General features: G+C 40.2%; 1 protein-coding gene across 3 annotated transcripts in view; it reads left to right on the top strand.

Annotated features, from left to right (window-relative positions):
* Positions 1 to 2,067: 2,067 nt before the first annotated feature.
* SBNO1 (strawberry notch homolog 1) overlaps positions 2,068 to 23,362 on the top strand; it is a 41,839-nt gene continuing 20,544 nt past the window's right edge. The window contains exons 1-10 of one of the 3 annotated variants that reach the window (XM_026656894.2): positions 2,068 to 2,170; positions 10,764 to 10,848; positions 11,725 to 11,852; positions 12,829 to 12,933; positions 13,871 to 14,180; positions 16,194 to 16,294; positions 17,885 to 17,981; positions 20,692 to 20,852; positions 21,041 to 21,174; positions 21,327 to 21,417. In XM_026656894.2, coding sequence (XP_026512679.1) covers positions 11,727 to 11,852; positions 12,829 to 12,933; positions 13,871 to 14,180; positions 16,194 to 16,294; positions 17,885 to 17,981; positions 20,692 to 20,852; positions 21,041 to 21,174; positions 21,327 to 21,417 — 1,125 coding nt within the window. In that variant the 5' untranslated portion in view covers positions 2,068 to 2,170; positions 10,764 to 10,848; positions 11,725 to 11,726. The remainder of the gene's footprint in view (positions 2,171 to 10,763; positions 10,849 to 11,724; positions 11,853 to 12,828; positions 12,934 to 13,870; positions 14,181 to 16,193; positions 16,295 to 17,884; positions 17,982 to 20,691; positions 20,853 to 21,040; positions 21,175 to 21,326; positions 21,418 to 23,362) is intronic. The other 2 variants (XM_024196144.3, XM_024196146.3) reach the window with 2 other exon arrangements.

Raw genomic sequence — 23,362 nt, 5'->3', positions numbered from 1 at the left:
ATATATGGATAACTTTAGCTATATGATTAAGTGCTGTATATGCTGAAAGTTTAAAAATATGTTTTGTGGTCAGAGTTAAGGTTATTTTTGAATGGGTAAAATGATTTTTCACATCAGTAATGTAGCTAATCAAATATGTGAAATGTAAGATTAATATTTATATAATTTACCCTAACTAGTCATTTTCATCCTTTATATTCTCATGTGTATTGTGCAAAAATTGAATACTTACATATAATGAAGGAGTAAGCATCACTGAATATTTTTAGTCATTTTATAATAATGCCTATATAAAGATGTTAGCAATTTATTTTATGGCTCCTCAGTTCACATTAAAGATAAATAACTTGCATACTTCTTAAATGTTCAAATGTTAAATTGCAATATTTTTGTTTCAGAATTTGGATAAACATCATTATTCATTGTAGCAATCTTAACAGTAAGTTAACAAAGGTTCGTGGTGCCAACTTTTTTTTTTTTTTTTTAAATAAAAGGAGGCCTGAAAACTAAAATAAAGATGTCATAAAAAGACATGTCAGCACATAAAAGTTTTCAAGCATACTGGGCTCATTGCAGTTTGTGCAATTTTATGCATCAGGCTAGTAGTTGTCTGTAGAGAAAACTTGATGTGCCAGGCATATAGTTTTGTTTTTTTAATAGTAAGGCTCTTAAGGTCTGTGACAGAGTAGCAGAGACTGCCCTCATCACAGAGCCCTTGAGCTGGGCAGGAGTCCTCCAATTCATGAGAAGAAACTTCCTAAGAGAAAAACAGCAGTGAGAACTGTGGACTTAAGCCAGGAAGTCTGTAGTTCAGGTGATCATGGCAGTGGGAAGTAGTTCAGTAGGATCTTGGCACCGATCCTACTAGACTGCTGAAAGTTTTATGCCTCTAGAGGTAAAGAGCACCTAACATGACCACGTGTTATGCACCTAAAGAATACACGAGAGGCCCGGTTTTGTAACCACATAACCAATAATACACCTTAGCCACGGAGTGGGGACCGTAGAGGGGCCTAACTTGCACTGATGTAGTGTTCACTGGACATGCAGGGTGCCAGGCATGTGCCAAGCAGGAGCAGAGGCTGCAGGGATAGCAACTGCCAGGGAGGCGTAAGAGAAGGCAGCTGACTCCCCGCACCTCTCCCGTCCTCAGTTTAGCAGCACCAGGTATAAGCAGACTAAGCAACTGGTTAGGGCCCTGAGCAGTTCGAGGGGAGGGCTGGGCTATTCGCTTTTTGAGGATGTGTGTGTAGGGGGTGGCAAATATTCCTGTGTAGGGCCCCCAATGGGCTAGCACCGCCTCTGCAGCTGAGCATGCTGCACCCCCCGTCCTATAGGCCTCTCAGTGACAGTAACCCCGCCGCAGCACTGAAGACCACCCAGGCAAGGAACCTGCGCGGTGCACGGGCTCCACGAGCCCAGGGCCCCATCAGGGCCAGCCTGGGCCCACCCGCGCATGCGCTCGTCCTCTCTCAGGCCCTCATTGACGCTAAACTGTGCGCACGCGCCTAACCCTACAACCGTGACCTCATCATCATGGCTCTGGTTCAGACCCTTCTCCCATCCTGCCACGCGCAGAAGACGACAGCGCCTCCGCCTTGCGTACGCACGCCAACGGCCGCCAGCGTACGGAATCACGTGACTCCTAGCGGCCGACTTCTCGCTCTCCCCTCCCCCACCCACCGAAAACTGGGCCTGCACCGACATGCTCATCTACGGCAACTACCATGGGCTAGTCCGGACCGAAGAAGTCGGGCCCCGGGGCGGTCGGGGAGCTCCTTCTACCGGACCAGGAATTTCTTCCCTTACCCCAGGCTCTACTACGGGCGCTAAAGGCACCACGTCACGTGATGGGAGAGAACGCGGGGAGAAGAAGAGATGGCCCCTCCTCTGATGGGAGGGGCAAGGAGAACAAGTCAGGTGGTACAGAGCGCCCGCCTGCGACGCGACATACTGGTGTCACGTGGATGTGGCGCGCGGCATACGGCGGGAGGAGGGGCGCCAAGCGGTGAGGTCACGTGGTGCGGCGCCGCCGCCGCTGGCCCTTAGCCCCTCCTCCACGAGAGGGGAGGCAGGGCGGGCAAACATGGCGGCGGTGAGTTAGAAAGCGTCGGACGGCGGGGCTAGCGGCGGATACTTCCAGGAGCGGCTGTGGAGGGATCGAGAGAGAGTGAGTCCCGCCCTACCCTCTTGCCCGATACCGCGGGGGGCCTACCCGGCCGCCTCAGGCGGTCCCTGCTCGACGGGGCCGCGGCACTCGCGGGGATCCCCCCCTCAGCTCCCGGTCTGGGCAGCCACGCACCGAGCGGGGCCAGGCATTGTCCTGCGGCCTCCCCCACTCTGGCCCCACACCGTGCGGGCAGGAGGCCCTTTGAGAGAGCCACGCGGGGTAGGGAGCGGTCGGTGCCTAGGCATTGTCTGGAGGTGGGGACTCAATGGGGAGGGGGATGTGGGTCGCCCTTGCAGCCCCTTCCTCTAAGCCTGCCCCCCAACCCGAGCAGCCGGCCCCGCAGTGACTAGCTCCCCCAGAGTGTCCCCTTGCCGGCAGGGACGCTGCGCCCCCCCTCCCCCTTGCCCCTCTGAAGTCTTGCTGGGTGGAGGGCGCTAATCGCTCCAGCGGGGAGGCGTGTGGGGGGAGGGGGTTGCTATAGGCGGTGTGGGGCCGGCTCGCACTGTTACTGCTGCGGGGGTCACTGCCCCAGAAATGAGCGAACTTTCCTGCTGTTGGCTGGTAACACGTATCTGTATGGCGAAGTTTCAGCTCCTGGGTTTATTGAAATAGTCTCGTAGGATCCGGTGGATAACGGCAGAGAAAACTTGTGGCCCTTATAACGTGGCGGGGCGAGGTCCCCCCCCCCCCCCGTTTTCTGGTTGGTTAAGCAAAATGGCCTCATTATCTAATATTTCTAACCACTGTCGTTGTGTGTCTCTTTAATCGCTTGGTTAATTGTTACAAATAGAGCCTCTCTAGCGACGGGAGAAGACTAGCTGGAAAAGATGTCTTTGGTACTTCATTGGCTTTAAATGTTGTATTTGTAGAACCTCCTACTATCTCTGTAAGCTTAATGCTGTTGTTAAGGGAATTCTTAAGGTGTTGGAGAGCTGAAAACAAAAGTAGTTTATGGGACGCAATTACGCAGCCAATTCTAACCCAACCCGGAAGTTTATGTCCTGAACACGTGTTTGTGGGCAAGGTTAGGAGGCTGAGGATTGCTGACCCTTTAGTGAGAGGAACCTGTTCGTTAATGTTTGTGTGAATAGCGAGCAAAGTGCTCAAGGGTCCCTGCGACCAACTGGGATCAATGGTGGGGATTGAATGCTACAAACAGTAACGATTAACGAATGAGCCTCAAGGTCCGGTTAACTCTGACAGCACACCACAAACAAAGGTTGCTAAGGAGAGTAATCACTTAACATGGAAATGCTCTTAAACTTTGTTGAGAAGAGAGGCCTCATTTTTTTTCAGTCACAATGATTTTTAATAATATTGATGATATCCCAGCCTTTTTATTTGAGGAGGAAGTTACATCTGTTAAAAAGTTTTCTGAAATAGATACATTCTTAGAAGGTCATGTATCCTGTAAAAGAATGGGCTAATCAGTTGAAGTGTGAAGGGATGCAGTTTAAAATTATCTGACAAATTTACAAATCTCGTTTATTTTTCTGTTTTATTTAGGCTACTCATTGCATTTTATATTGCTTAATAAGTTTCTTTTAGTTTTCATTAACTAATACAGTGGGACAGTATTTAAAGTTTATAGATGTTTAGATTTCAACAATTTTCATTTAAAAAAAATTAAACTATTGAAGTTTCACAACTTTTTTATTAATCCTAAATTTTTGGGGCTTGATCTGCCTGATGGAAATTGATTTATGTATACAATGGTGTATGTTGTGTTATGGTACAGTATTCGTATTGGCTTTCAAGGCTACATGCTTACAAGGGCCATAACTTTACCTGAATCTAAAAATGACACTCCTGAAAAATGAAAATAGGCTACATCTCCACCACCTTCTTCCTTCCCACAAGTCTATCCCATGTTGTCTAGAATAAGTTTTCTCAACTGGTGCTAAAATGGTGTGAGAAATTGACATTAACTGTAGGTGCTTGAGGAGGGTTCCAGGGGCAGACAGCTAATTGAAAAGAACTGTCTTGTGTATCTCAGTCTATGCTAGTGCTGTCTTCTGGACTGAAGTAGAGAGAGGTTGGTGACCCCCAATACTTTATTGGAGACTATCTCATTCTCCAGAATCTTACTTTTCAGTTTTTTTTTTTTTTTTTTTTTAAGTATCTAGCTCATACGGAACAATTGTTATTGAGAGCTGTGAACTGGCCCATTAATTTCAATGGAGGTGCTAACTTATATGCCCAGTTACAATTTAGACATAGTTATGATGATAACAGCATGTAAGGAAAGAGAGGAGAGGGACAAAAATCAGCAGTCTGAGGCACTAATTTCTTTTTGACTCAACAATTAAATGTTGTTTGGGAGTGGGCCACCAATTTTTTTTCCCCATCCAGTGAGACATCTGAGCTTCCCCTTCTCCATGGTTGGGGATTGTTTTTTTTTTCTGGACAGGTGGCTTCCTCCCTGGTTCTATTGGCTATGCTCCTCCCTGTGCTGGAGGCTGTCTGCAGGCTTGAGCAGACATTGCTGTATTAACTAAACTTGGGTTGCTTTCAGGATTTTCTTTGCCGCTATGATGGCTAGTAATATATATATTTTTAATTGATAACTTAGATTCTGATGTCATTGCATGACACTGAGAGCCAGAGTGCTAGGCATATGCCTATTTTTCCTTTGCCTTATTCCAGACTTGCCCCGGGGGTATCTGAACCCATTGCAGAGGAGCCAAGCCTAAGGAATTCATCAGATCTTGTATGGCGATGTTTTGAATATCTGCACAGTCTAATGTGTGGCATCTAATTTTGGCTTCTGAAGAAGGCAGAGCTTGTGAGACCAGTGCTTTTCCCAGTTTGAGTTCTGTATGTCTTGTAGTCGTAGCAGAATTCTTGCTAATAATTCCAAGCAAATTTTACTGTGATCTTATTTTTTGACAAGGCATTTCAGATCACTTGGGGTAGTGTAAGAAATGATCTCGGGACAGATTACTATGCTGTGTATGGAAGCAATTGGAGGTGGAGACGGAGAATGTTAATTGTTACAAATAGAGCCTCTCTAGCGATGGGAGAAGACTAGCGCGAAAAGATGTTTGATCTTTGGTGGTTCACTGGCTTTAAATGTTCTATTTGTAGAAACTCCTACCATCTCTGTAAACTTAATGCTGTTGTTAAGGGAATTCTTAAGGTGTTGGAGAGCTGAAAACAAAAGTAGTTTATGGGACGCAATTACGCAGCCAGTTCTAACCCAACCCGGAAGTTTGTCCTGAACACGTGTTTGTGGACAAAGTTAGGAGGCTGAGGGTTGCTGACCCTTTAGTGAGAGGAACCTGTTCGTTAATGTTTGTGTGAATAGCGAGCAAAGTGCTCAAGGGTTCCTGCAACCACCTGGGATCAATGGTGGTATTGAATGCCACAAACAGTAACAATTAACGAATGAGCCTCAGGGTCTGGTTAACTCTGACAGCACACCACAAACAAAGGTTGCTAGGGAGAATAATCACTTAACATGGAAATGCTCTTAAATTTTGTTGAGAAAAGAGGTCTCACCTTTTTCAGTCACAATGAATTAAAAAAAAAATTGATATCCCAACCTTTTTATTTGAGGGGGAAGTTACATCTGTTAAAAAGTTCTTGCTGAAATAGATGCACTCTTAGAAGGTCATGGATCCTGTTAAAGAATGGGCTAAGCCAGTGGTTTTCAAACTGCGGGTTGTGACCAGTACTGGGTCGTGGCGGCTCTGGTCAGCACCGCCGACCAGGTTGTTAAAAGTCCTGTCAGTGGTGCTGCCCGGCTAAGACAGGCTAGTCCCTACCTGTTTTGACACCGCGCTGCACCCCAGAAGCAGCCAGCAGCAGGTCTGGCTCCTAGACAGAGGGGCCATGGGGCTCTGCGCACTGCCCCCGCCCTGAGCACCTGGACGGGGTATGGTTCCTGTGGGTGAGAGTAGCGTGGAGCCACTTGCGCACCTCTGCCTAGGAGCCAGAGCTGCTGCTGGCCGCTTCCGGAGCACAGCCCTGTTGGCAGTGCCAGGACAGGCAGGAAGCCTGCCGTAACACCCCCTTGCGCTGCTGACCGGGAGCTGCCCAAGGTAAGCCTGCACCCCAATTCCCTGCCCCAGCCCTGAGCCCCCCAAACCCAGAGCCCTCTCCTGCTCCCTAAACCCCTCATCCCCGGTCCCATCCCAGAGCCAGCATCCCCAGCCCAGAGCTCTGACCCTCTCCCACACCCCAGCCCAGAGCCCCCTCCCGCACCCTGAACCCCTCATTCATGGCCCCACCCCACAGCCCTCACCCCTGCACCCCAATCCTCTGCCCCAGCCCCGAACCCCTCCCACACCCTGAGCCCCTCATCCCCACCTCCGTTGGGTCACGGGCATCAACAATTTTCTTCAACTGGGTTGCCAGGAAAAAAAAAGTTTGAAAACCACTGGGCTAATCAGTTGAAATGGAAAGGGATACAGTTTAAAATTGTCTGACAGATTTACAAATCTGATTTATTTTTCACTGTTTTGTTTAGGCTGCTCATTGCATTTTTATGCTGTGTATGGTAGCAACTGGAGGTGGAGAGGGAGAAAGTTTGTGTGGCAGCTACAGCAAGGATTTTAGTGTTAAAGGGTGAGCAAAGGCTGTCAACGCTGTTGACAATAAGACGTTACCTTGGGTTTTTAGTATTCCACATAGTGTGAGATGTTGGGTTCACAGGGGATATGCCATAGACATCAGTGCTTTAAATATTAGCCAGTGGCTTGGAGGGTTTGGTGGAAGCCATAGCAGATTGACTGTGGCAATTGCAAACACACAGTTGAATGCAATTTATGAATAGAGAAGTTGTAAAAATGTAATGGTATATTTAGTGTTATGTGACTTGTAGGGGGGCTTTTTTTTTTTTTTTAAATGGAAAATCTTTCTGGGCTTGAAGTTACCACCACCCTTCTTTCCTTCTGGGGAAAAAAGTAGGCTGGACATCTGTTTCTGACTATCTTAGTTTTATGCTGCTGCTTTTGCACTTTCCACCAAGGCTAAAACAGGGAAGGTGCGAGACAAAGATTGGCAGGTTGGCATGGATGTATGCCATAATAAAAATGGCATTGAGATTACTGGTAGTTGTTTTTGTTCTTAAATCAGAAGCTTATTTTTGCATGACTTGAGAAGAAATTGGTTATGTAATACATAATGTTAATGAAACCCTCTTTTACTTTGGAAAAAATAGTTTTGTAGTGGCACAGCACATCATACAAAATGTGTACTGAGCCATTTTTGTAGCATCTTTTTTGTTATGACAGTAACTTGGATTTTTCTTTGTGCTTTCTAGAAAAAGTGAGTTGTACCACTGCTGTCAAGGTATCTAGTAGTTGTATAACAATTTTTTGTTTTGTGCTTCAGTTTTTTTTGTGATTCTTCTAACAGGGTTGGGTCTTGTTGCTTAGTAGTATTGGGATAGTTTGCAGACGATGACTTTTTTTAAAACAAGATTCAACAATGAAAAATGTAGGGAACATCTTGTAATATCGTCAACTTTTTTAAAGTAACTTTTGTGTGGATTTTGGGAAGCAAGAAACAGCCTTTTATAGTATTGCACAACTTGAGCCACAGAGCTTGATAAAGTAACTTTTGCTTATGCTTACTAAAAAGCCTTATACTTTGTAAAAATTATGGAGTTGTATTTTGACTTGATTAGCTTAGTTTTAGGTTTGACTACATGAATGTAAGAATATAAACGATAAGGTATTAAGATGTAGCTTTTTTTTCTGATGTACTTCTGTTGTGTTTTTGGATTCTAAATTAATGCAAAACTGAGTAGTTGAAACTTATATGTTGAGCTTAGTTTTGTGGGTTAAGTTTCACAAAACAGAAGATTAGCTATTATTTATTGAATGTTTTTAACTTCAGTCACAATGTCAGGAGTTCAGTATTCCCCTAGTGTTTGCAACCAGAACACTATAACTTTATTCTGATTATTCAGGAACCAGATTACTGAAACTAACTAGTCCAGAGTCGTCCAAACTGAATGCCATGCAAGTAAACTGTTACAGTTCTTTCACTTAATCTAAATTGTTAGCTATAGATATCTTTAAGGGAATTAAAAAATGGAGGGATGTATATGAAGGAGAGTGGCAATTGGGATGTCTTTTGGAGATTACTGTGATCATACAGCTGGAGTGCTTAAATTATCTAAGAGTGAGTATAAAACTAAACTTGGTTATTCTAAGAACATATGAATTGCTATACTAGTTCCAACTAGTGGTCATCCTTTGTAGGCCCTGCAGTAGGCAGGTATGAGATAACTTGCCCCCAGGGAAAGCTTCTTCCTAACCCTTTTAGTTGTTGGCTTATACTCAAGCATGAGTATTTATATCTTCCAAAACTCTTGTTTGTTTGTTAATATTTATAACCCAGGATATTCTTAATATACATGCTAAACTTTTAAATGTCTTGCTTTGAGTTCCACGGACTAATTGTTCGTTATGTAGGAAAGTCTCTTCCCCCCCCCCCCAATTTTGGATTTGTCCCATCTAAATCACTCCATATAGATTGAAAACTTCTGTTCACCCCATTCATTATTTTTGCAGACTTTTATCATGTCCCCCTCACTCAACTCCAATTTAAGATAGACAGTCCCAATCTTTTCAGTTGCCTTTCATGAGATTTTCCCTGTGCTTAATCATTCTAGTCACCTGTCTCTAAACTTACTTTATTTCCGTCATCTCCTGATAGAGTTGGGGTGACCAAAACAGTATTCCAGGTGGGGACATTTTGTTGATATGTAAAATTCCATTATGATTTCCTCATTTAGTCTCTCCTTGTTCACCTTTACACTGTTTGCTCTTTTGGCCCCATTGAGCAGAAGTCTTCATTGAGCTAGTAACAGTGATACTCAGGTTTCTTTTCTGAATTGATAGTTTACTTAGAACCCAGTAAAGTGTATGAGTAGTTCACATTGAAGGGAATAATCTGCATTACTTGCATATGTCCACATAGAACAACTTCTTCCGCTGTAAAGTTCTCTCTGAAGTTCCTGGAACTTCTCCAGTATTCACTAAACATTGTCTTCTGCAAACTTTGTCGCCTTGCTACTCCCACCCTCTTCCAGTTAATTTATAAATGTACCAATCACTGCCAGTTCCAGTCTGGAACTTTGTGGCATCCTACTGTTAACCTTTTCTCATGATGAAAATTAACCATTTTTTCCTACTTTGATTTTTACCTTAATCCAGTTTCTAAACTGGCTACTTAGTTTTTTTAGTAGCCTCTTTTGAAGGATGGTCCAAGGCCTTTTGAAAGTTTAAATTGTCACCTTTTTCTTTTAGTAATTTATTGACTTATTCAGATAATTCTAAAAGACTAGTGAGATGATTTTTCTCTGAGAAAGCAGCAGTGCTGACTAGATTTCCTCATCATGGTGTTCTAGGTATCTTATATTTAATTAAACCAAGTACAGAAGTAAGGCTTACCGGTCTGTAATTCTCCAGATCACTCTGAATGCCTTAAAGTACAATATTTGTTACCCTATAATACTTTGTAGTAGTATCTGGCTTTAATGGGATTATATGGTTTTACTGACCGTTAAATCTGGATGTGTCCTCTTCAATTTGGGGCTCTCGCTGTCCTCACATTTTGGCCGTGTCTAAGTCTTGTCCATTTTTTCTGCATAACATCTCTAAGATGCAGCCTTTCTTATTCATCCCCACAATTAAAACTATCATGTAAACTCGCATCTTGATTACTGCAACATCCTCCTTTTTGGCCTTTCCAATCCAATCCAGCATGTCGCCCCCTCTTTGAATTCCTCCACTGCCTCCCATTTCTCTAACTTATCAAACATATTCACTTCCAAGGCCCTTCAGTCAATCCCCATCCTACCTATTATCTCATTTGCTGTTGAGCTGTCAATGCCAGCTTTTGGTGGTCTACTTGTTATATTTTCAAACAAGCACATTCCTGTCTTCTCCCATGCTGCCCATTTGCTTGGGCAGTTTTACCTGTAAAAATCCACAAAGCTATCTCATTATGCAACTCCAAAACCCGCCTAAAGCGCTCCTTCACCATGAGGCTACAAAAAAATTAACAGGCTGTTGGTGTGGTGAAATCACTGCCTGTCATATTGACCAACATTGGCTCATTGTTTCCTTGTGCTCCCCTGTCTGTGTCCATCTGTTCTCTTGTTTTATACTTAGATTGTAAGCTCCTTTAGGTAAGGGCCATCTTTTTGTTCTGTTTGTACAGCACCTAGCAGTGGGGTCCTTGACTACGGCTCCTAGACACTGTGGTAATAGTTACTAACTTCATTCTTAAACTGATTGATGGAATTTACATTATCAGTTTGTTCCGGCATGTTTTTTTGTTTTGTTTTGACACCTCAATCTTTGGCAGTACCTCTTGTATTACTAGACGAGGGTAGGTATCTCCTCAACAATGGGCAGTCTAGAACTAGGGAGCACAAGAATTTTGGATCTTTGAGCTTTGTCTGTTACCTGTTCTGGCAATTGTCATCAGTGTAGGTGCTGTTAACCAAGTGTTTGAACGTATCTTAGCTATTAGTGCAGACAAGGATAAACTGCTTAGCATTGTTTTGAAAACTTTGGATAAAACCATGTTTCTGAAACAATGCTGAATGTTTTGTCCTTTTCTATGCTTACAGCTAAACAGAGTTAAGCTACACAGTGCAGACACCTTTTGTCAACAGTGAGTAAACTCTAGGAGTGCAAGCAAGCCTATACAGAAAAGTGAGTAACTGTAATGTTTGAGCAAAAACTCAGTCCCTTTGTGGAATGAAAGGGGATATTTGTATTAGAATTCTAGTAACTGGGCTTCTCCTTTCCCCCCCCAAAATGGAGTATTTGACTTCTTAACAGCTACCCTATACATGAAAAGCCCATGGCCTACGTTTTGCTCAAAGTGTCCCTTACTAATATTTGCTGACTTAATACATTAAATACAGCACTTGACCATCTATCCTGCCCACTATGCAAAAAATCCTCTCAAATTCATGTATGGTACAAAAACTGAAAGCTTATTAGTTTAGTATAAAACAAGTATTTCTATAACTACTTAAATTAACTGACTTTTCCTGAATTCTTGTCTCATTAAGCAGGTACAGAATTGTTATAGGCTAAACAAGCCAGTTATTTTTAACTACTACTTAAGTACTTCTCCCTGCTTAGGCAATATGCTTTAGGGGCTGTTCTTAAAGGGGGACAGCATAAATTGCACTTCCATCGCACCACTTTTTGCCTAGCAGTATTACTTGAAACTCCTACAATTACCAAGACAAAGGCTAGAAGAAAGCTTTTTTTCACTTTGTTTACTTTATGCATTTAATAGCATCCTGTGTATAGTTAGGTTTTCATTGGTTCCCCCGTTTATGGGGATCTTGTACATGAGAAATATTTTTTAAATTTGGAAAATTGAGCACAAAACAACAGGAATTGTCAAGAGACTCTGGGCAGATTTAGAACCTGAAACTTGTTTTATGAAAGTGACTAATTTGACTGTGCCCTTAGAAATCAGATGATGAAATATAAAATTCTAAAGGTTTTGCAGAATAAACAATGATTACAATTGTAACTTATGCCTGTGGTCTTCTTTATTTTTGTTTTTAGAGATGGTGGAGCCAGGACAAGATCTGTTACTTGCTGCTTTGAGTGAGAGTGGAATCAGTCCAAATGATCTATTTGATATTGACCCTGCGGACATGGGCCTTGCAACACCAGCGCCAGCTGTTCAGCAGGTTAAAAATGAGAGCCTTTTAAAATTAGCCAAGATTGCATAATATAGAATCATAGACTTTTTTTTTTTTTTTTGGTTAACTACACCTCTACCCCGATATAATGTGACCCGATACAACACGAATTCTGATATAACGGGGTAAAGCAGTGCTCCCGGGGGGGCGGGGCTGCACACTCCGGTGGATCAAAGCAAGTTTGATATAACGCGGTTTCACCTATAACACGGTAAGATTTTTTTTTGGCTCCCGAGGACAGCGTTATATCAAGGTAGAGGTGTATTGTGAAAGAATGGAATTGTATGTTTTCATTGCTGTGCTGGGGTTGTGTACGGAAAAAATTGAGATGGTAATCACCTGTCTTAAATATGTATTTTAGAAATCAAAAGTACATAGGTTATTGACTGAACGTGTATCAATATGAGTTATATACTTTCTAGGGCCACAATGTCATGTATCCACACATAGAACTTCCATTGATATATCTTGCATGGTTTTCCTCTCCTCTGAAAAAAGAGAGAATTAATTTAATATTTGATTTAATCTCTATGACAACTTACACACCACAAGAATGGAACACATTTTTGGACATAGACAGGAGTGGGTGGGTGAGATTCTGTGGCCTGTGTTGTGCAGGAGGTCAGACTAGATGATCATAATCGTCCCTTCTGACCTTAAAGTCTATGATTCTATGAAAACAGTAGTCTGTCAACAGAAATGAAATTGCAAAACTCACTCAGTTTTCACAGCAGTTAACTGGAAAGGCTTTATGCTTGAAGCAATTTTGGGAGCAGAGTCAATGACTTGGTGTGCTACCATCTTGATTTCTAATAAAACCAGGATTATTAACAGGCAAAGCAAATGAGTTGGTCATTAGTTTTAACATGGGAGGGTGTGTGTGGGGGGGATAGTAGTAAAGGTTTTCATTCTTTTTTTCCTACTAAAACTAGTACCTGATCGTGCTTGCTTTCTTTCTCTCTAGTCAGTGCCACTTAGTGCATTAGAACTAGGCTTGGAGACTGAGGCAACAGTTGCTGTTAAACAAGAACCAGAGACTGTATCTACTCCAGCACTATTAAATGTCAGGGTAAGAGCTGACATATTTAGAGTTTTGTATGTGTAAAATAGTGAAGTGAAAAAGTGAGGAAGGCCTATAAATTGTTGGCTCTTTGCCATCCCTTTAGTATAATTCGTAATACAGTCAAATTCTTTTCTGGCTTTTTCAGTAAAACTCACTTTTGAAGGGCATGATGTGTAAGAGATGCCATGTCTTAGATCAAGCCAGATTTAAAGGGAAAAATTGTTTAAGGAAGAGCCCAGTTTCATTTCTTATGACTACATTTAGAATAAGGATGCCATTAAACCTGATGCTTTTAGGTACCATATAGTATCCTAAATTGGGAGACTGAGAATTCTGGATGTATTATGCGGAATATAGAAGTTATGAACAAGATAATCTTTATCTTACTAGAAGATGATATAAAGTAGAAGTAGATCAATATCTGGAGGGTAGGGTTAACAAAGAATCTCCACAGAAAAAGAAGTTTTAAAATAGATACTAGTTTATTTATAAACTAACTGTGAAACCATGTTGTGCAGTGTGTAAGATTTCTCTACAACCCAAGCGTCTCCACACAGCAGATGTACTTTGTGTCTGGATGGTGAAATCCTTCTCTTTCTTACCTGTTCTTTCCTCTTCTCTTTGGGGAAAAAATCCTGTGGAGTTGGAGCCTCCCATGAAGCAACACTCCTGCATTTTGGTAGAAGCTTCTTTCTCAGGCTTCCACATCCTGAAATAAAATGGCATTCTAGCATCAGTTAGTTGTGCGATGGAAAGATAATATTGATAGTCCACCAGCTTTAAGAACAAAAAACCCCCTCACACAGCTTAAATTGATACCTCGTGTCCTCTAGCTGAGAGGCATATAACACAAGTTTTGCTTTTTGAGTATTGTCACTTCGAGAATCATCAGGATGATATTTCCAAAACAGGAAAATCTTACGTCTTTGTTTTTCTTTTCTAGCAACCACCATCAACCACAACCTTTGTGCTGAATCAAATAAATCAGCTTCCAACTTTGGGGACTACAATAGTAATGACAAAAACCACACCTGTGACAACTAATAGGCAGACCATCACTGTAGCAAAAATCATTCAAACCAGCACAACTACTCGACCATCAGTTGCAGCACCAGCAGTACGCAATGCCTTGACCACTACACCTTCAAAGGACCAGGTCCAGCTAAAAGATCTGCTCAAAAACAATAGTCTTAATGAACTAATGAAATTGAAGCCACCTCCGAACATTGCCCAGCCAGTTGCAACAGCAGCCAGTAAGTGATTCTTTCCCCTTCATCATGTGCATTTTGTTTCGGAAATGTGATAGTGAAATAATCTAATAGAAAGATCTTGGTGTTGGTCTTTTTGGCTCTCCGTGGAGTAACAGAGTAGAATAGCACAATAGCATTAAAACTGAGCCTAGAAAACCTGACACATGTTGGACTCCATACTTTCTTTTTATAATGTTGAGAAGTTGGAAGTGGCACAAAATGATTGAATTTTTAAAAACTCAAGAACCCTTTGATATATCCTTTTAAGAAATGAGACAAACTGAAAATAGATTTTGAAATAGGACGCTGGTAAATGACTGACATTAGGGATGTTTTGTATATAGCAATTTGTTAATCTTGTTGAAGTTGCATTATTTGAACCTATGCCATTGTCTAATCTGGGGTGTGTGTGTGTGGTAGGGGAATACTGTCCTTAAATTATAGTCACAACCCTTTCGCTCTCTCCTTCTCAAAAAGACTTCTAGAACAAGCTAGTATTTTTGACTTCTAGCCATGTTTCTCTAAAGCATCCATTGGGGAGGGAATAAACAGAAACCTGTGTGCGCACGCGTGCGCACACACAAAAGTGCTTCCCTCTTTTGTGTCGTATGTTAAAATCTATTGTTGTGGTGGCTAATCTTTTATAGACATTTTAGTGGTTCTCCAGTACTCCATATTTAGAGGGAAATTGTTGCAGGAATAGTTAAATGGTAAGTTACAAATATTGGGAGATCTAGTATGTATAAATATCTGAGATCCTGTGGTGGGATAATGCCTAGGAACTTTACCACCAGCTTCACCTTGAATATAGTTGATGCTGTACTGCGGAAGTTTTTGCAAGTCTTCTATGTGGCGTATATATGTGGATTTCAGTGTGTGTGTGTGTGTGTGTGTGTGTGTGTATTTTTTATATATATAATACGTACATTTTTAAATCTCCTGCTGATTCCATGTTAATGTTCAAAGGGGTGCATTGTGAACTTGAAAGTTAAAATTTCAGGTATCACATGTCAGGAGTCTCTCAGTTTTATTTTGTTTTCTGGAACGTGACATTGGTTTTGTAACACACAACTGCTGAACATATAATTCAGCTGTCCTGTGAAAGGGAAGTTTTTTTGTTTGTTTGTTTTGTTTTTTATAAAAACAGCCCAGAATCTACAGAAAGCAGACTCTTTTCTCTTCCCTGATGACATCTTTGCAGAAACACTTAATAGAACTTGGAAGAATGAAGCTTTACAACGGAGGATATAAATGCTTTCTTACTATTTAACATACAATTTTTAGCTATTTGTATTTTTATTTTACTCTTCTTACAAAAGTAACCTCTGCAAGTCTTACATTTAACTTATGCTTTTGCTTTCACATACTGGAAGTTTGAAAGATATCTCCTTAACTAAAACTTCCACTGTATCTATCCTTGTATAAATATTTGTCTTAGATCTGTACTGTGACCCTCATCACCATTATATTCTAAAGGGAGGAAAATGAACAAATGTCTTGTAGTTGTCCATTTGTAGCATTTAAAACAATTCAGTCCAACATGTTGACTTTCTTACAGAAATAATTGTAGTGTCTCCAAAGGTGGTAAACACCACCAAACCAGGTAAGATCACTTCTCTTGATAAAACTGGGTTTGTGGTTTCCTATTAAACTGCCTTAGCTTTCACGTGAGACGGCATACTATTAAATGGCCTATATAGAGGTTTGGTGAAGGTGTCTTTTCTTTAAGTTACACTTAATAGACTCCCGCATCTCTCTCAGATATGATGGTACTGGTTAAACTAAAGCTTTAAGTATGTGTGGCTCCCTCAGAAGGAGGCAACAGGACTAATTTCAGGCACATTCAGAGTTATGTAGATAAATATATTTGGCTATTGTTCTTGAGGACGTCAGTGTACTATCAAAGATTTTAGATCTTCATTTCCAGCTACCTTGACTGTGTGATGTATAAATCAATACAACAGAGACAATGTAAGGAAAGTTATTAATTTCTGTAAAATTTAATTTTTCTTGTAGCTGATCTAAGCAATGGTGCTGTAAAGAAGGAGGCTTCTACAAAAGAAGTAACAAGAATATGGGTAAATGATGTAAAAATGAGAAGTTATTCACCTACTATGGTGAGTAGTAAGAATGAATGGATATAGTTTCTTAAATGAGTTTTACATACAAATGGCCCCAACTGTCTTTAGCTAGTTTCAGCAGTTGCTCATGGAAGCTTCCTAGGTTTCCATAACCACATAGCATATCTATCTGATTCTGAAGGAAAATTTTCCCTGGCTGCAATAGTTGTGGAGTGGTTGGTCCAAGCAGACCAGACCGCCATATCTCCAGAACAGTTTCCATATGAGCTAGGGTGGGAGTCATTTGAAGGTCAGGCATCTTTCACGAGAACCCATTGTGCATGCTGAAGGGTATCCTACCTGACCAAAGCTGATGTGCAGCTCCCTCGCTCTGCTGTTGGAAACTTCCTCTGTATAAATTTCCCTGTCATACAGCCAGATAAACAACTCTCCACAGTTTGAGGTTGTTAATGTTTCTGCAGCAATTTGGACCAGCCTTGGGTTGTATGACCATAATGTAAACTCAGTTTCTTCTCCCATTGATATGCTGGGTGTTTAGTGAATAATTAGTACTAATACTATTGAAACATGCACTTAAATCTTACTTCAACGAAACTAGATTCAAATGAGTCTAGTGTGTGATCTCCAGTATGGTACCTGGAAGCTGTCTGGATCTTTAATATTAAAAGAGCTATCTGATGCTGAAGGGTTTTGTCTTCAGGCACGGAGGAAGTTTCTTTTTTTTGTTTCTTTTTTTTTTAAAGCAGAAAAGTACTTCAGGCATCTGTTGTGTAGTAGCCTGGGCCACAGGATAATGATGGGCTAATGTCATCTCTTTGTGTGTTATATTGGATACCCCAGTGGTGGGTGCATTACATATGCATACTTTCCAATACTTTGAAGTCATTTGAATCTTTAACCAATGGAAATCTGCAACAGATTTCACAGAAATATTTACTTGAAGGCCTTTTCTTTTCTAAGTTACTTTACAGGTATATAGGCTGAGGTACACTCTCAAATGCACATCTGTGAACCTACATTTAATCCGTGGCACGCTGAATGACTGCAGTAAAATAGAATCATACTCCTTTTTAGCACCCCTTTATCTAAATGAGTTATGTCCCTGGTTATGTACTGTAGACTTATGCCCTGAAGTTTTTAATTCATCGCAAGGCAAACAAATAGCTTCCCATTAGTTCTCATTACATTTGGATAATTGAAGTTCAATTAAAATTATGCCAACTGGTGCATAAAATCAACTTTAAAATTGCATATTTTGGACTAAAAGCTTTATAAAAGAGTTGGTCCACTGGCTTAGTTGGAGTGCTCACGCTGCTTTGCAGGTTTTATGTTTTTGGCTCACATTTCCTATGCTAGTATCATTTAACTCACTTTCCAGTGATATTTGCATCCAGTGGAATGCCACTGTCTGTGAAGGGAGTCCCTACAAAAGGAATATGGCTGTTGAAGCCTTCTGAAATCTTGTAATGTTTCTATTGCTCTCTGGTTCAGGTAGTGCACTGTTATGGAAACAATACTAATGTCAATGTCTGTATTCTAGCTTCCACACCACATGCCTGTACACTTCTAGGATGTTGAGCATCAGCAATGTATCATTTGACTAATGCAGATATATTTGTATTGTAGAAAGTGCCAGTAATAAAAGAGGAAGAGGAACCTGAGGAGGAGGATGAAGAAGAAATGGGTCATGCAGAGACATATGCAGAGTATATGCCAATAAAATGTACGACTCTCGGTTTGCATCCAAAAACTGAAACTCTTTAAATGGTTTAGTGCCCAAATTCCTAACAGAATATGCAAAGATAGACTAGTAATGCTTTATAAGGCATGAAAATCAAATAACTAAAAGGGGACCAGATTTTGCTCTTGTGGAGAAAATTCCTTTCTCCTGCAACAGTCAACTTTTGAAAGACACACTCAAATCTTTGAACTTGGCCTTGGACAGGTCTGATACTATTTTTGGTTTAACTTTCTATCAATAGTTCATGAACAATAGTAAGGTTTTTTTTTTTTTTTTTTTTTTTGTTTTTTTAAATAACATAATTGGTAAGCCAAAACTTTGGCTTGCCAATGGTCTTTAGAATTGTCCATCTATGCACATAATTTTAAAATAAACAGTTGTTCCTGACTGCTCAGGACTGAACTGTTGCCTTCGTATTAAGGTGCTTTGTCTTATTAGCCAAGTAAAGCATTTCAGTCACTTGATTACTGAGCAGTCACTATCCTAGGTCTAAGCACTGGCTGGGGAAGTGTTTACATGTATATAATTTAAGTGAATGGTCAAATTTGGCCCTAAATTTTATTTTTTGAACAGCTTTTATAGAACCAAAGATTACTAGAAATATTTCCACAGTTTTTCTCTTATTTCGGAAATAAATTGTCTTTAAAGCAAATGAACTTTACCCTGCAGATGGATACTTAAACTTTGCAGCACTAAGAATATGGAAGTAACTGACTTAATTGATTTGTTTCTCTGGCCAATCTGAGATGTAAATAGAACAGGGGTAGGAAACCTATGGCATGCGTGCCAAAGGCGGCACGCGAGTTGATTTTCAGTGGCACTCACACTGGCCACCGGTCCGGGGGGCTCTGCATTTTAATGTAATTTTTAATGAAGCTTCTTAAACATTTTAAAAACCTTATTTACTTTACATGCAAAAATAGTTTAGTTATATATTATAGACTTATAGAAAGAGACCTTCTAAAAACGTTAAAATGTATTACTGGCACGCGAAACCTTAAATTAGAGTGAATAAATAAAGACTCGGCACACTGCGTCTGAAAGGTTGCCGATCCCTGAAATAGAACCTAAATAATGACAAGTAGATTAAATTGCTAAAAATTTAACTTTTAATAGCCTATGGTGTTCCTAACATAGGTTAAAAAAAATTACAGCATTATTTTAAGCAGTGTTTGAATCCCCTGGTTCATACTGTGTGAAAATATAGTTCTATTGAAGGCAATCCCCCACTAAAATGTTCATATTTTTAAGGGCAAAAGTTACCAATAAGATCATCTCTGTAGAACTCCAGGATAGACAGGAAATAGGATTTCACCCCATGTTGTAACTTTAAAATTAATAGTTCTTTTGCATATGGGTCCGAAAAATGTTTTGCTTTCCACTGTCTTTTCATCCTGGTTGCCTTTATTTTTCCACAGCAGGATGTGGCACCAATTTCCTCCCTGAGTCTTACCAAAAAAGTAAACCTTATCCTTTTCAGCAGCACTATAGTAGCCCACTTCTCCTAAGTCATCTCCTTTTATTTTTGCTTTCACTGCTGCTTTCAGTTGAAGAGTTCACTCATTGGAATAAAAAGATTTAAGAGCTACCCCCATTATGCTCAGTGTGTTGGAAAGACATATGACACTTTTTTTCTGGGCAGTTAATGTAAAATTGCACTCCTAAGTGTATTATTTTACTGAAACGTATGTAACAGATTCTGTGGGAACCCAAGGAATGTAAGATTGTAAATCTTAATCTATTTTTTTATTACAGCTCAACAGGAGTTTAGTCTAAGCAATTCAATGTGTCACAGAACAGAAACTGGTTTTCAAATGCCCTTAAGCTCCCATATTGATGACATTGCTGTAGTCTCATCTGCTATTTGTAACCCAATGGTACAATAACATTAAGTCTATTTAAGTGACCTGCAAAGCTTTTTGGATTTTTTTCTAACAGCCCTCATATGACTGCGTATGTTTAAGTTCTCGTAACATTTTAAAAATTCTTTTTCTGTCTTGTATTCCTTGGAGTGTGTGTCTTGGAAGTGCCTTTTCTCTCAGTTCATGTAACTTCATTTTTTGTGGATTAGTGACATCACAAACCCAGTGGAAATGTGTGCTAATCACTGACTAATCTGAGCTGCTCCTAGCCAGACTCTTCTCTTCCCACACTCCGTGCTATGGTATTGCTAGATTGCATACGTGGTCAGATAATGTGTAAATAGAGTGGTTGAGGAAAGCTATTTATATGTTCTTGATAGGAAAATGGCAGTGATGTCATCAGAGAGCAGAGCTTAAGTCCTTCAGGGGACTTTTCTGTGAGGGAAGGCAGAACTCAGAGCCAGTAGTTTTAACTTAAAAGGGAGATTTTGACAAAGCAGAAGTGGATCTTCGTGGACCACGAGTCTTGCAAGCTGAAAGTGAACAAACTCAAAAGCTTTGAAGGTTACCTTTAAGCTACTTTCATTATATGAAATCTTGGATTAATGCATTTTTTCTTAAAGGAACACCATTTCATATATTAAGAGCAGGAGCTGGATTCAAAAGAGCATAGGGATTTAGAGTTGTCCTGCATTTAACCTTAATCGTGAACCAAAAACATCTAGTCTTGGAAGTTGTTCAGGGATTTAGCCACTTCTGAAATAACTAATGTAACAATAATGAAACTGTTCTGAATTATGTTTTAGAACTACTGTTTTTTCCCAAACTAGTAAAAATTGGTCTACGTCATCCTGATCCAGTAGTAGAAACAAGTTCGTTATCCAGTGTAACCCCTCCTGAAGTATGGTATCAGACATCAATATCTGAAGAAAGTATTGATAATGGTTGGCTGTCGGCATTGCAGCTTGAAGCAATTACTTATGCAGCCCAGGTATGTTGCACTATAGTATTTTTTAAAAACTTTATTTTTAGAATACAAAGGTCCACTGAAGGACTAAACTTTGCCTTTCAGGATCAGCTTGTGAAAGGGTGGTAGGGGGATAGTGTGGACTCTTCTGTCCCTGCCGGAATCTATAAATGATCCATTTTTGAAAACTTAAAACATGTTTTCTTTCACAGCAACATGAAACATTCCTGCCTAATGGAGACAGAGCTGGATTCTTGATAGGTGATGGTGCTGGTGTAGGAAAAGGAAGGACCATAGCTGGAATAATCTATGAAAATTACCTGTTGAGTAGAAAAAGAGCTATATGGTAGGTTAACTATTTGTGATGGTAAACTTTGTAGTTACTGTAGTATTTAAAGTTAGTGTAAGCTTTTTTGGACAAAAGTCTTGGATTATGGCTTTTTTGGTCTTTTGCTGTAATAATTTTACAGATTATATGCTCTTTTGTTTTGTATCCAGGTTTAGTGTGTCAAATGATCTGAAATATGATGCTGAAAGAGACTTGAGGGACATTGGCGCAAAAAATATTTTGGTTCATTCCTTAAACAAGGTGTGGAAACTTTTTACTATGTACAATTGAGGCAAACCTTTAGGTATGCTCGTGTGATGAGACATGCATGTTACTGTTTAATACTATTCTTAAATTTTATATTGAAATAAACCAGATTAATGGTGACCAGATACTCAACACAATTAATATTAACAATGAGGGAAAAAGAATGCAAGCCAAATACCTATCTTTAAAAGAGGGAACAGAGGATCTAGGGAATTATAGACCAGTCTGGCTGACTTAAATATCTGGAAGGATACTGGAACAAATGATTAAACAATCAGTTTGTAAGGACCTGGAGGATAATATGGTTATAAGAAGTAGCCAGCATGGATTTGTCCAGAACAGATCATGCGAAACCAACCTAATTTCCTTTTTTTGACAGGTTTACCAGCTTAGTGGATACGGGTGCAACAGTAGATGTAATGTAGCTTGATGTTAGTTAGGTTTTTGACATAGTCATAATGTGTCTTTCTCATAAGAAAACTGGGGAAATGTGATCTAGATGAAATTACTATAAGGTGAGTGCACAACTGGTGGAAAGACCGTACTCATAGTAATTGTCAATGTTTCACTGTCAAATTGAGAGGGTGTATCTAGTGGGGTGTCTCAGGTGTCAGTCTCGGGTCTGGTACTGTAGTTCTTTCATTAGTGACTTAGATAATGGATAGAGAGTATATGTATATAATTTGCAGATGACTCCAAACTGGGAGGTGTTACAAGCATTTTGGAGGACAGGATTAGAATTCAAAAAAAGCTTGACAAATTGGTCTGAATTCAACAAGATTAAAGTCAATAAATATCAGTGCAAAGTACTTCACTTAGGAAGCAAAAATCAAATGCACAACTACAAAATGGGGGAGTCACTGGCTAAGTGGTAGAACTGCTGAAAAGGATCTGGGGGTTGAAGTGGATCACAAATTGAATGAATCAACAATGTGACTTAACTGCAAAAAAGGCTTATATTCTGGGGTGTATTAACAGGAGTGTTGTATGTAAGACACATGTGGTAATTGTCCCACTACTTGGAACTGGTGAGGCCACAGCTGGATGCAACTCTGGGTGCTACATTTTAAGAAAGATTTGGACAAGCTGGAGAGAGTCCAGAGGAGAACAAAAATACGTTTTAGAAAACCTGACCTATAGGAAAGGTTAAAAGAACTGGGCGTGTGTTTAGTCTTGAGAGATGATGACTGAGGGGGGACTTTGCTAATAATCTCCAAATATGCTAAGGTCTGTTATAAAGCAGATGGTGAACAATTGTTCACCATGTCCACAGAAGCTAGGATGAGAAGTAATGGGCTTAATCTGCAGCAAGGGAGATTTTTGGTTAGACATTAGGAAAACCTTTTTAACTTTTTAAGAGTAGTTAAACTCTGAAATAGGCTTCCAGGAGAGATTGTGGAATCCTCAACATTGGCGACTTTTTTAAAAACAGGGATGGTGTAGGTTTACTTTGTCCTGCCTCAGTGCAGGGGGCTGGAGTTGATGACTTCTTGAGGTCCCTTCCAACCCTACATTTTTATAATTCCAAGTGCCATGTAGATGATTTTGTTCAGTTAATCTCTAAACTTGCAAATAATTAGCCTTATATACCTAACTTCAAGCATAAATAGTGCCCTTAACTTCTGACTAGAAGTCCTTTTAGAGCTGTGCAGGGAATATTGCTTCCATTTTTTATTTTTATTTTTTTGAGTTTGGCATTTTTATTGCTTATTTTTCTTTTTCATGATAAATGCCTTGCTATGTAAGAGCTAAGTGCTGTTACTGGTCATGTTCACTGTCTGACTTGAAATGATTTTGCTTCCTCTTTTTAAAGTCTGTTGGACCAATGACTGTAGGAAACAGATGAGTAAATCGTTGCTTTTTAGAATGTTAAGACAATTCACTTATAGTAGGCACTGTAAATTTGATCTCTTGGCTAAATGCTGTATTCAACTTAAAA

This window comes from Terrapene carolina, unplaced genomic scaffold (assembly GCF_002925995.2).
Source record: "Terrapene carolina triunguis isolate 2854851 unplaced genomic scaffold, T_m_triunguis-2.0 Scaffold234, whole genome shotgun sequence".
NCBI classification, from domain to species: Eukaryota; Metazoa; Chordata; order Testudines; family Emydidae; genus Terrapene; species Terrapene triunguis.
This window is presented reverse-complemented; position numbering and strand designations above follow the sequence as displayed.